The following is a 13,403-nucleotide window of genomic DNA, read 5'->3' as shown; positions in this document are numbered from 1 at the left end:
AGAAGCTCCTTTGGCCTATGGCAGGTTAGAATAGAGCTAGGCAGGGAAAACTAAACAGAACACAGGAAGAAAGAAAGCAGAGCCAGGCAGATGCCATGTAGCTGTTGAATGAGGATGCCAGAACCTTCCTGGTAAGCCACAATCTTGTGGCGATACACACTAATAGAAATGGATTAATTTAAGATATAAGAGCTAGTTAGAAATATGCCTGAGTCATTGGCCAAGCAATGATGTAATTAATATAGTTTTGTGTGATTATTCAGGTCTGGGCAGACAGAAAACTAAAGTATGGTCTCTGCTTACAATGGGGAATTGATTGTCTTTGCTCTTCTACCTTGGGTGTACATTAGAATACCTAAGGACATAGACATGTGGGGCTGGTGATCCCTTGGTGCGACCAAACAGACAGTAAGTAGCATTTGACTCATTGAAGAGCTTATTAAATTTTACAAATTTTCATCTCTACTCAGCTACCTGAAGCAAAACAGGCAACTTTCCCATGAGGCTCACGTGCACACTAGACTTTGACTATTGGGCTGCCAGTATGTTCACTGCCTCTCGTGAGTAGGTTAGTGGGTTTGTTTGCTTGCTTTTTTTTGGAAGCGATTTCTCTGTCTCTTATATTTATCTAAGAAAGAGACTCATACACCCATTTCTATGCCATATGCTATAAAAAAGACAATTTATAATTTTTGAAAGCTATTCCCCATCATCAGAGAGTCACTAAAAACAATGCCTTGGCCTCAGCCGGGCAGTGGTGGCACACGCCTTTAATCCCAGCACTCGGGAGGCAGAGGCAGGCGGATCTCTGTGAGTTCGAGACCAGCCTGGTCTACAAGAGCTAGTTCCAGGACAGGCTCCAAAGCCACAGAGAAACCCTGTCTTGAAAAACCAAAAAAAAAAAAAAAAAGCCTTGGCCTCAGGAAAGGATGTAGTCCCAAGTTTGTTAGAGAAATACTATCACTTCCATTATTTAACTATAATTAACATTTTAAAATAAAAAAAATGGGAGCTGTAGAGAAGGTTCAGTGGTTAAGAGCACTGGCTGCTCTTGCTAGAAGACCTGGGTTCAGTTCCCAGCACCCACATGGTACCTGACGTTAGTACAGTTCCAGGGATCTGATACCCATTTCTGGCTGTCATGAGTACCAGACATGCAAACTGGGCACAAGTGTGTGTATGTACTCATAGACATAAAATCAAAATAATACATATTTGAAAATCTCAAATATTACTGTATAGATAACACAGGGAGTTCTATCCCAGTGGTTACAAGCACAAAAAAAGCAAGACAAAGGAACTAAAAGCTTGGATCTAGATATACATGGAGAAACAGAAAACAGCAAGATAATGCGGTGAATCCCATATGCTCCCAGGAAAGGCTTTTCTGGGTGCCTGAGCAATATATACTTCCTAGTTGAAGTTATGTACGGTGCTATCTTTGGGAGTAATTAAATGATGGAAGGTCAGTCTCCAGTATGGAAGCACACTGGGAATACCACCCTTGGAAGGGATTAATGTTGTTCTCTTGGGCTTTGGTTTGTTCTCACAAGGGTGGCTTTTTGTACAGAAAAAGAAGCCTGGCCTGAGTCTCTGGCTTCCCATATTGCTATACGATCTCTCTGCAATTGCTCCTACCGCCATGAGAGCCTCTGCCATGAAGCCCTAGCCAGAAGCTGAACAAATGGGACTAGCCAACTTTGGGATTTTGACTCCAGAACTGTGAACTAATAACCTCTTTTGATAAAGTACCTAGTACTAGGAACTTCCTTAAACCATAAAAGTTCCTAAAAAATGCACTAAGAATGTTTAAGGAGCTTGACTCTGTGAGAGGTTTTTAAATATGTAAAGGCTGTGACATAGTATGTTTATCTCTCTAGGGGTATTGTGAAGAACAGAAGGGTGTGGTGTTGTGAATAGCTATGGCACCCATAGACTCATGGGTTTGAATATTTGGCCCATAGGGAGTGGCACTCTTAGAAGGCATGGCTCTTTATTGGAGGAAGTGTGGCCTTTTTGGAGGATGTGTGTCACTGTGGAAGCAGACTTTGAGGTCTTACATGCTCAAGCTAGGCCTAGTATGATACACAGTCTCCTCCTGCTGCCTGCAGATTAAGTTGTAGAGCTCTCAGCTCCTTCTCCAGCACCATGTATGCCTGCATGCCTCCATATCTTACCACGATGATAATAGACTAAACCTCTGGAACAGTAAGCCAGCCCCAACTGTTTCCTTTATAAGAGTTGCCGTGGTCACTGGTGTCTCTTCACAGCAATAGAAACCCAAACTAAGACAAAAGGCTAAGACCAGGACATTCTAAATCAAAGCTGCTCAGAGCAGAAAACTGGTAGGGCCAGCATCGAATAACATTTTGTGAAACCGATTGGACAAGCGGTTTTTGTTTTTGTTGCTGCTGCTTTTTCTTTTTCTTTTTTTTTTTTTTTTTTTTGGTTCATTCTACTAAAGAGAGAAATAATTATTTAGGTAGGATGTGATCAGAAAAAGATGGGGAACGCAGCATGGTTTGAGGGAAGGAAGGAACATTAAAGAGAATGGGAATGCATGTGTTTGAATTCTTGTTCATGTGTGTTGACATGGGAATCCATGTCTTGTGTGAATAGGGAAATAAGCATGAAAAATAGTCTGTTTTGAACTAAAAGGGAGTCGTGTTGGGGAATACTCGTCATTGTGGGGGCAATGGTCTGTATAAATGATGTTGGGAAGTAGACTTTGCACATAGCCACGTGGCACCGGAACCCCTCAAACCAGCGTTGACAGTGTGTGGAAGCTACACCGTGGTAATGAGAGTGACAGAAGACTGAACACTATCAAGTGTAGATTCTTCTAGGCCAGTAGAGAAGGGAGCCGGGAAAGGGGGTTTCTGAAATTGGGGGTGATGGTTAGAGTAAGATCTTAGAACATGAGGAGTCATGGGGGACGAGACCTCTTTCCTGGCAACATGGTGAGCATGGGTGTGTATGATGGTTAGGGGGCAAAACAAAATGGGAATAAGGTGGAGGATTTCTCCTTGAGACCAAACTAATTGTGGAGGGCAAAAAGGAAACGGGTAAACCAATCAACTCACCAAAAGCATTCATAAGGCATCTGAGTGATCGACCATCTGCAGTGTTTGGCATGTATATGTACATAGGTGAAAAAACATAAAACGTGTCCGTCATCTTTCATGCTAAATTTTTATTCAATGTTATGCAACTGCATAAGTATAAATATTTGTTCAATATACAACAATTATGACATTCATGGGGAAATTTCTCGGAGAAAATAAGACTGCCAGCACTTTATTGCACAGATCCTAACAAACCGAAGCTGGTAAATCTACAGCTGGGAGTCCTACCGAGGGGTACATCTCACAACCACATGGAGACTGACCAAAGAGAACACAGGAGAAGTTCTACCAGCTGGCGGGGGAGATTCACAACAACAAACAGGTATCACATGTAAGCAACCTTAAGTACTCTTTACTCATCCAAAATGCAAAAACATATTTGGCAAAATGATAATACACTATACAAAATATACATAAAAATATCCTTTGTAAACAAGCCGCTAGTTGTGCTTAAAAGAAAACTGGACAGTTAGAAAGGAAAGGGCTGTAAACGGTGAACTACCTCCTGGACAGACCTGTCCTGATGTCTGAGTAGAGAAGGATTGCGCCATTAGATCTGCCAACCAGATATGCATTATAAGTGTTGAGACCATTTTTGAGACCCATTTGAGTTCTTGTAAAAAATATTTGTTCTACAGTTTCACAATGTAGTGATGGGGGGGAGGAGGTGAGCTGTGTGGGGGTGGGGAGGAGGGTGAAGAGAACACTCCTTTTTCCTTTCCTTTCTCATCGCCAACCGGCTTTGTAACAATGGTCAACCAAGCAGTCAGTGATGCCATGCCTTTGTTTCTAGAGTGCTTACAACCTTACAAGGTTAGCTATAACCCAGACTGTGCTCACATAAACGAGCTTATGATGGAAAGACACCAAGACACCCCCAAGGGGTCTGGTGCTAGATTCAATATTCGTTTGTCATTTTTTTCCTCTTACAGAACAAAGTCTTGCTACGTATCCCAAGCATCTTATAAAAACGTATCTCCATTGTGCCTTAGTATGTATTTCAGCGAGTGCCATTTTATAGTCCAAAACAAGCCATCAAAAAACTGCAACAACAGAAACAAATCAGAAAAACCCTCAGCACTAAAATGATCTGACAGACTCTACACATTTCATGGTATACAAAATTTAAATAAGGCTTAGCAAAAGTAAAAAGGATGGTCACATTCAAGCACCAAATAGCTCCAGTCTCTTTGTTACAAAATGCTGCTCTTTATTAATACAGTAATTTTTGCATACAAATAAAGAGATCGTGTTATGAAATGCATGGAGCTACTCGATGCGTCAGAAATGAATGTGAAACCCAGGAACTTGCTAAAAACAGCAAGCTTCATCTACAACATAAGGCCCCAGCTATGTATTAAAATGTATCTGATGTCCTGATTATTCTTTAATATATATGCTATGATGCCAAAATCCACCCCACCCCCTTTTCCTCAACAAAAGCAAATTTAAAACCTCTTCCAATGCCTAATGCATATCACCCCACCTAAGTACTAGCAGGTTTGTGTGCAGCCAGTGATTTTCTGTTTCCTAATGCGTATCACTCCACCTAAGTACTAGCGGATTGGTGTGCAGCCAGTGATTTTCCCGTTTCCTCATGGGCAGGGCTGGCGCAGCACCCACCATAACCATGTGCTTCTTGGACTCACAGCATGAAGGCCTGAGGGTAGGAGTTCAGAAAGGACAGGGAGAAGGAAGAAAGCTGACCCACAATGTGTTTCTAGTCCCTGTGGGCCCTCAGGTGAAGGCCAGACACAGGACCCAGAGACCCACAGTGTGTTTCTAGTCTCTGCGTACCCTCAGGTGAAGGCCAGACACAGGACCCAGAGATGGAGACAGTTGCCTTTATGGGCCACTTGGACCTGAAGGTCAAAAGGTCCCCTACAAGGGCTGTCAAATAGATGCCTGGCTCTACCTAACCTGGCCACTCACTCCTAGGAGATGGGTCCGAAAGCAGCAGCTCAGAAAATACAGGTAGCCAGATTCAGTATGATCAGAGATCCTGGTTAAATATACACACAAAAACTCACCATCTACTGTATTTAGGGCTTCCTTTCATCTTTAACTCTACTTATACAAATGGAGCCTTGAACTATCCTCAAACCACAGACCAAAACACATAGGTGGATGTGTACACACGCGAGCATGGGTAGGATTCTATTTTCACACGTACCTAGCCCTGACCACTTTGCTTCACTACCACACGATGGTTAAGTGGTAAAAGACGTATCTTCACTCAGAAAAGCTGCGGTCAACAAGGCGGTCAGCAGCGAGGTACACACTCTACATCCCAAACCAAACACATTGCTAGGTATGTACAGAGAGACTTCCTCACCAGCACACGGCTGGAGAGGCAGGTTTTGTACAAACACTATCTGGCAACAGTTTTACCGGTTACGACTGGGAAGGCATCTGGAAGAAAGTTCCCTTTTTCTCTGTCTCTCCTCCTCTGTGAGCCCCGGAGCTCTGCTTGGAGGACATTCCCATACAATGCTGGTTTGTAAGGTGGCAACGACCCAGTTACACGGATGCTCTGGCGGGGTCTCGCAGCCCTGTAACCGAGGGCCCCTTGTTAGGAGGCCTTTTTGTGAGGACTGCTACGCAAGCTCTCCTTGCCCCTCCTCTGCCGCACCACGTAGTCCTTCTCCGAGGAAAGAGCGAGGGAGCGGTCCGTGCTTTGGGCTGGGGGTGCTCTGGTCACCTCCCTGCCCACATTCTGTTTCCTGGCTGGGGGAGGTTGGGTAAGCTCTCTCCCTCTGGGTTCCCCTGTGGCAGCAGTTACTGACAGTGCCCTGTCCCGGTGGCCGGCTGTGCTGGGCATCTGTGGGTCTGGGAGGTGTGGATCCAGGGTGGAGTTGGAAAGGCGGAAGGAGGGCAGAGAGTCACTCTTTGTCATTTGATTTCGGCCATCTCCCCCAGACTGGGATTTCCTATGGTCCCTGTTGCTGGGGGCTGAGGATTCTGAAGTACCCATGATAGCCTTTGCCGATGAGGGGCTGCTGGTGGCTGCAGTGACCTCTCGTGCTGCAGGCTGGGCCTCGGGAAAGCTGGCTGAATAGCTCAGAGATTTCTCTGGGGGGCCAGCTGAGCGGAGAGAACTCTGTGCAGTGGCAGAGGGTGACCGTTTCATACCGCTTGTCTTACTGGTTTCAGCCAGCGGCTTCTGAGGACCAGGCCCTTTCCCCTTGGCCTCTGAGAAGCCCTTCCCCATGCCCATGGCTGGTCTCTCTGGGCCTTTGAGTCGGCTCTCACCATGGTGGGGAGAAGGGCTGGCCTCCAGCTTGTAGCCCTCTGAGGTTGGAACATAAAGTGCCTCTGTCCCTTTCTTCCCTTCCAACTTTCTGTCTCCAGGGGAAGCCTGCTGACTTGGGCTTTTGTCTGTCTGTCTGCACAGAGTAGGGCAGTCTTTCACAGTGGATGGTTTGGGATGCTTTGGAGACAGGCTTTGCTTTTCACCAGCAGTGGGAAGTTTCTGGTCCATTGCTTCACTGAACGCTGGATATCCTTGTCTGGGAGGATGCTTCTCCTGCATCTCCTGGGGACAGCCTCCATTGGTGGTTTTCAGTTTAGCATCTAGAGGACTCTCTTCCGTGTGGAGTGTGATAGTGACCCTACTTTCTCCCTGCCCAAACACATCGATCGCTTTGCCCTGGGTGGCCAGGATGGCAGGGAACATGTCCAGGGGACCCTTGCTTCCACCCTTCCCCTCTCTGCTGGAGCCACCAAGGAGGGGTTGAGTGGCAGGCTCTTTGCCTTTTGCAGATGCAGCACTCAGTTTCTGTGAGGAGAGGGACCTGTCTGTATGCTTAGACTTTGAAGGGCTGGGGTCAGGGCCAGGCCGGGACTTATGGCTACTACAGTCACTGTGCCCAGCAATGGGGGTGGCAGTGGTAGTGGTAGCGGTGGCAGTAGCAGATCGGGGAGTGTCTTGGAGGCTGGTGCTTGGCTCTGTGGCAGCGGATTTGGTCCCCAGCTCCTTGGTAAGAGTGTGGTTTGGTGAACTGCAATGCTGCCAAGCTGCTGGGTTGGACAGCTCTTTGGTGGTCAGGGGTTGTTGAGGGCTGTTGCCTCCGTGCCTCTGCAGAGCTTGTTCCTTCCTGTCGGGCTCTCTGGGAACCTGTTTCTGCAAAGAGGGGGTGGTGGAGGGCTTTTCACTCTTCTCGCTCTCAATTCCTGGTGGCTGAGGAGGTTGCCTGGTAGCAGGGACTTCAGGCTTGGCTTCTGTGCCTTTTCTTGCCCTGCCCACCTCCTTCTCACACAGAAGCCTGGCTGAGTACAAGGAGTCCTCCCTGGCCAGGGACTTCGCCTCATCATGGCCATCTCTGGAGCTTGGTTTTACACATGCCCGTGTTTTCTCTGTAGTCTGGGTCTGCATGCAGAAATCAGGATGGGTCCGTCCCCCAGGAGGGAGGTTTTTGGAATTGTTACTGGCTTTACTCATCTCTGCAGGACACAGCTTCACACCGGGCTCTCTGTATACATCATCCCTTATGGCAGAGCACTGACTTTTCACCTTCTCAGCTCCTTCCTTCGGACACGGTTTCTCCTTGGAGGGGGTCACTTCTGGCGGCAGCGGGGCACGTATACCCAGCCTGGCTGGGTCAGCATTGTGCAGGGTCTGCGCCGGGTCAGGAACACTGGCATGGTCTTGGTGTTTGGTGGGACCACCATCTTTCTGTTGGAGGTGGCTCTCGGGGACAGTTGCTGTGCTCCTGGCCACAGGATGAGTAGCCTTCCTGTCCTGCTTTGACTTTGATTCTATCCCAGGAGCTGCTAGTGAGTCCTGGAGTCCCCGGCTTGGGGGCAGGAACCGAGGCTCCAGCAAGTACGATTTATTCACCTTTAAGCTGGCAGAGGAAGGCTCCCTCAGGCTGGTGGCGTTACTCTTTTTCCCGCTGCTACTGGGAAGAGCTGGTGACCCCGAGGATCCCACACTGACGCTGGGCTGGGCTGGGCTGGGGCTCTGTGCAGGCTCCGGGGAAGGCAGCTCTGTTTTGGAAGCATGAGGTCCAGACAGGAGAGCAATGTCCAGCGTGCCCTCAATTGGCTTCAGGCTTGAAACTGACCTGCCCTCCAGCTTATACTCGGAGGGGCTCTTCCTCACGGGGGATTCAGGAGCCACGAAACCTGGTTTCTCACCTCCATTTTCTACCCGGCCAGCTAAGGCCTTGAGAGGAACAAAGGAAACGGCACTCATCTGAGATGTGTGGGTACTGTTGATGAATGCCCGGCTCTCGGAGGCTGGCATGGTCTCCTGCTGCCCAGCCATGGGCCGTACAGGGTTCCCTGGCAAGCATTCATGGGTGCTAGATGTCATCTTGGGTTTCAGGATGGCACAGTGACTATCATCTTTGTCATCCAGTGACATTTTCTTTCGGAGGTAATCAATATTGGCCAGCTTGCTGTCCAACTTCTCGTTTCGAAGGAGCTCTTTGGCCTGGGAGGCCTTCTCTATGTAGCCACCCTTTCCAGAAGTGGATCTGTCAGGGGTGTGGCACATAGACTCCTGGAGGATGCTAGAAGCCGAGGCCCGCTTAAAGTCACTTAGAGATTGGCCGTGCTCCCCAGGTGCCAGGCTGCTTGCTGCCCCGTCTGAGGTCACCCCTTCGATGGCCCGCACGCTGGCCTGCTTGTGAAGGGTGTCCTTCAGCAGGCTGCCTACACAAGGAGACTCTGCTGCTGTGTTCTCAAAGTGACCTGACCTTTCCAGTCCCTTGGGGTACACTTTCTTCTCTCTCTCCTCCAGCCTGAAGAGAGCATAGCTTTCTGAGTCACCACCAAGGCTGTGAGGTTTCTGGTGGGATTCATGTTTCTCCTCTGGTTTCTTCACTATGACCTTGGCCTTTAGCTTGTCCCGGTCCAGGTCATCCACAGACTCTTGCCTGCCCAGCTTCCGGGACACAGGCCGCTTCAGACAGCCTTGTTCCACTGGCCTGGCCCGACTGAGGGAAGGCGCGTCACACACGATCTCCTCCAGGCTCTGCAGCGTCACCTCCCGCTGGCACTGCTCCCTCTGCACCTCCTCCTGCGTCACCTCCAGGCTGTGCTTGCGGGAGCACAGGTGCTTCTTGTCACTGCCATAGGAGGGTGACAACTTCTCCTCAGACTGTACCCGCTTCAGCAGTGGGGAGCGGGGCGGCTCTGCACTCTTGGGCCTCACGATGTGTCTGACGATGGTGGGGGGAGAGTGCATCTTGCTGGGAAGGGCCTGAGTGATCTTGGCATTGCCCAGTGAGTGTCCCAGCAGTGGAGATGGTGACCGCTGTGGGGAGGTAGGCTGGGGAGTTGGAGAGGGTGTCCTGGCCAGGGGGGAGAGCGGGATGCTGCCCGCTGACTTTCGCCTTCCAGAGCGGTATCGTTGCCCACTGAGTTTGGGGGCCAGGCCGTGGAGGGTACTGGGCCGGATGTGCCCGGAGCCTGCTGGAGAATTGGGGGCACTTGAACTTGGTGAGCTGCTCTGGGAGGAGTTGGTACCTGGGGGTGGAAAACATAGGACTGTGAGCAACCAGGTGTCTTTCCTTTCCTTCCTACACCTTCTGTCTCAGAAGTTCAGGGAAGGCTTCTCACCTAAGCCTCCCCAGAGTCCTCCTACCTGCTCTATTCTAAAAGTCAGAATGATCCCCCATCATATGTGCTCTGAATGCTGTCCGTCATATGCCAATTCGGCCCGTTTTCCTCATCCTTGCCTGGTTTATGCCTTCCAGAACCTTTCCAGTCTCTAGGGCCGTCTAGGCTGGATCTACTCACCTGAAGGGAAATCCGGAGTAGAGCGGTAGCTGGGTGTTGGAGACCGTGGCGATAAGCTGTGGGTGGGGGACCCGGGGAGGCTCTCCCCAGATGACAGGGATCGGTTCAAGCAGGAGAAACTTCGGCTGGTGTGGAGCAAAGGAGAAGGCTGCTTGGCTAGCTTCTTGAAGAGCGATCTCCTCCTGCGTAGAGACAGGAGCACATGATCAGAACCTACTTTCAACAACAATCCTTACGATGGTTACAGCGGCTTCACCACTGCCACACAGGGACATGACAGCTGCCCTACAGAGGTAGCACGCCACCTCTGTACTGACAGCTTCCTCACGGCTTAGGATCTCTCCATGATCCAAACAGCAAGAAACAGTAGGGCAAGAAAGTTATAAAGTATTAAAACCCTTTACCTGTGAGTACATTCATGCTTTGTCTATATTGGCATGACTTAATCAAGATGAGTTGTCTTCCAATGACTGTTGTCTTGGTTAAAGGCTTACATTAAGGTGGGAGGTTTTGGGCAGAGGTTTTTGTTTGTGAAGGACTGTGTGCTGTGCTTGTTCCACTGTGGGCTTGTAAATATGCCCGACACAATGTCTGCTGTGTCTTTACATGGAAAACAGGGAGCGAGGTGAAGCCGAGGCTGGCATATCAGTGGGCAGTAATGCAAAAGAGCATTCAGCATGAAAAGGGGTCGTTATAGAAAAGTGTACGAATGCACAGCTTATCAGTGCAGTAACCGTCCACAGCTCTTTTACCAAAAAGGTCCAGGACAGCCCTGGGAGTTGTCATAATGCTAACCATTAAAATATTTTTCCTATATAACCTGAAGGAAATGAAAATACAAAGTACCCCCCCCCCCAAAAAAAACCCAGAGTGATCCTAGAACTTGTCTAAGAGGAAAATAAATGTATTTGGGATAAAATGACATATGAGGGCCTAGGGAGATGGCTCAGCAGTTAAGAGCATTGGTTGCTCTTCCAGAGGACCCAGGTTTGAGTCTCAGCACCCACATGATGGGTCATGACCATCTCTAACTTCAGTTCCAGGGAACCTGACACCTTCTGGCCTCTGTGGGCACCATGCCAGCACATGGTGCACAGACACACATGCAAGAAAAACACCTGCACACATAAAAAGAAGTCAGGGAGCTCTATAAACTTGTGAAGAAGCACCCCACTTTCTTCTGACTCCAGAATGACCACTTTCTACTCCTACCTGTTTAGCGTATATCTCTCTCCATAGTGTATAAAACTCTTTGTAGTGTATATATCTCTTCATAGTGTATATGACTATAGCATATATAACTCTCTACAGTGTATATAACTATAATTCATGTGCTTACATGGTTATTTTAGTTTTGCTAGGCTAGGCTTGGGGCTTATCTGTTGATATGCAACCATGAAAACTGAGAAGCTAAGTTAGAAAGTGTAGGCCTGCAATCCCAGTGCATTGAAAGGCTGAGGCAGGAGGATCTCAAGTTCAAGACCTGTCTAGGCTACACAGTGACTATCAATAAAGCTACCAAGTAAACTTATGGCCGGCCTGGGACACTGAGACCTTGTCTCAAAACAAAACGAGAAAGGGCAAAAAGAAGGTGGAGGATGTTGCTCGGTGGTAGAACACTTGCTTATGTGCATGAAGCCTAGTCCCAATCCCCGGTGCATAAACAAAAGACCCCCAAAACATCACCATAGAACTCGAGTTAAACTTTGAAAGTCACCTTCTACCTTCTGACACCATATGTTGTTTCTCTCCTACTGGTCCCAATATATCTAAAGCTGAAATATCACACCCCCCACCAACCCCAAGCTGATGACTTAAAGGACTCCTGCCCCATTTGCTCTCTGCTTCAGCTGGACTCTATACTGTTTCCTTGCATACATAACTGTTTTCACTGAAGCTAATAACACTATTATTATATCACTTCTCTCACAATCCTATCCGAAAGTCTGAGCATGAGACTCCCAGGGTCTAGTGAACATAGGAACATGACTACGGCAGCTCAAAGGAGCCATACCCGACTGGAAAGAACCGCCCCTTCCGAGCACACAGACTCTCACATGCTGTAGTAGGTACAGAGAACATCCCATGCTTCCCTGTCTGCCACTTGGCATCGCCTCATTAGATCTCAAAGTGCTATTATTTCCAGACTTATTTGAAAGGTTTAAAGATGCAGTTATTTTGTGGTATGTGACATTAAAGGATCTTCTTAATCACATACAGGACGTTTTAACTGCAGATTTCATGTGGAAAATTGCCTGTTGGTCAAGTGTATCAAAAACTAGCTCTCATAAAATGATGTCTAAAGACTTAATGACCACACAAAGGGAAAGGAAAATCCAGCATGGTGAGATGGCTGAGCAGGTAGAGGTGCTACCATGCAAGCAGGACTGCATGACCACTTGCAGCCAATCTCGAGTCTGTGATGGAAGGAGAAAACTGGCTCCCAAAACGTGCCCTCTGATGCACTGTGGCATGTGTCTACCTATGTACATGAACAGAAGACAATAAATATATATATTTTTAAAAAGTTGATTTTCAACTTAACTACACCTAGAACTTAAACCCCAAAATAGAGGGTACAACTGTGAGGGATATATATATATATATTGCTTAATTTGAATCCACTTCTAATCTGGATCTTTGAGTTAGGAAAATAGGCCTTTAATCTGGGCCACACCTTCTGCTGGAAGCCTGTACAAGGACGTGGAAGAAGGAAGCATTTGCTCTTTGCCTGCTTGCTCTAGCCTTGCTAGCAAGTCCATTCCTTCACTGGTATTAGAGCCCAGTCCTTTGGGATTCCAGCATAAACTAAAGACCAGGTGATCCAGCCTTGTAGACTGAACAAGCACTGAAGTCTTGGACTTCTCAGCCAGCCATTATTGGATTATCTGGACTGCAGCCTTTAAGACATTCTAATAAACCCCCTTTGTATTACAGAGAGAGGTTCATTCTGTAAGTTGTGTAATCCTGGAATCTGGAAAAACTAACTAATACAACCAGGAAAGGACTATTCATGGTGTCTGTACATGCTAAAGAACAATAGCAATCTTTTTACAGTGAGAGCCAGTAACTCTTTCTGCTATACATGCAATGCATTGAACTTTAATGTCTACTGTGAACTGTGGTATAACATTTCTCCTAGACAAATGCACCTTTCTCATATATACTTGATAAGGAATGCATTTTATCCAACACAGGTGGCTATCAACCTTTCAAGAAGGCTGACCCAACCTACCTTTCTAGACTTTCCTTCTTCTTAGACTTCTTGCTCCTTCTTACCATCCGGCTCTTGTAACTGTTCCTTCTGGCGGGTCCTGTTTTGATTGATGTGTTTTCAAACGGGGTAGTGGTGATTGACACTTTATTCCCACTCTATAAAGGAGATGAGGCAGTGTTAAGAAGCAGCTCTGTGAAGATCAGAACTAAGAGATTCAAATATGAGTAACAAAGGATATGCACTGTGGAAGGGGGCTAAACAACGGCACAGTCAACCAAGTACTGACAACCCAGATGGGTGGAAGGCAAAGAAAC

At 47.7% G+C, this 13,403-nt stretch overlaps 1 protein-coding gene across 11 annotated transcripts in view; it reads right to left on the bottom strand.

The window, feature by feature from the left end:
- Positions 1-3,189: 3,189 nt before the first annotated feature.
- The window catches only part of Mast4 (microtubule associated serine/threonine kinase family member 4), a 593,745-nt gene continuing 583,531 nt past the window's right edge, over positions 3,190-13,403 (bottom strand). For all 11 annotated transcript variants that reach the window (XM_057790139.1, XM_057790141.1, XM_057790140.1 and 8 more), the window contains 3 exons: positions 13,108-13,244; positions 9,873-10,054; positions 3,190-9,599 (listed from right to left, as the gene is read on the bottom strand). In XM_057790139.1, the coding sequence (XP_057646122.1) occupies positions 5,698-9,599; positions 9,873-10,054; positions 13,108-13,244 (4,221 nt within the window). In that variant the 3' untranslated portion in view covers positions 3,190-5,697. The remainder of the gene's footprint in view (positions 9,600-9,872; positions 10,055-13,107; positions 13,245-13,403) is intronic.

This window comes from Chionomys nivalis, chromosome 15 (assembly GCF_950005125.1).
Source record: "Chionomys nivalis chromosome 15, mChiNiv1.1, whole genome shotgun sequence".
NCBI classification, from domain to species: Eukaryota; Metazoa; Chordata; class Mammalia; order Rodentia; family Cricetidae; genus Chionomys; species Chionomys nivalis.
The sequence above is the reverse complement of the archived record's forward strand: the minus strand, read 5'-3'. Positions and strand labels throughout refer to the sequence as shown.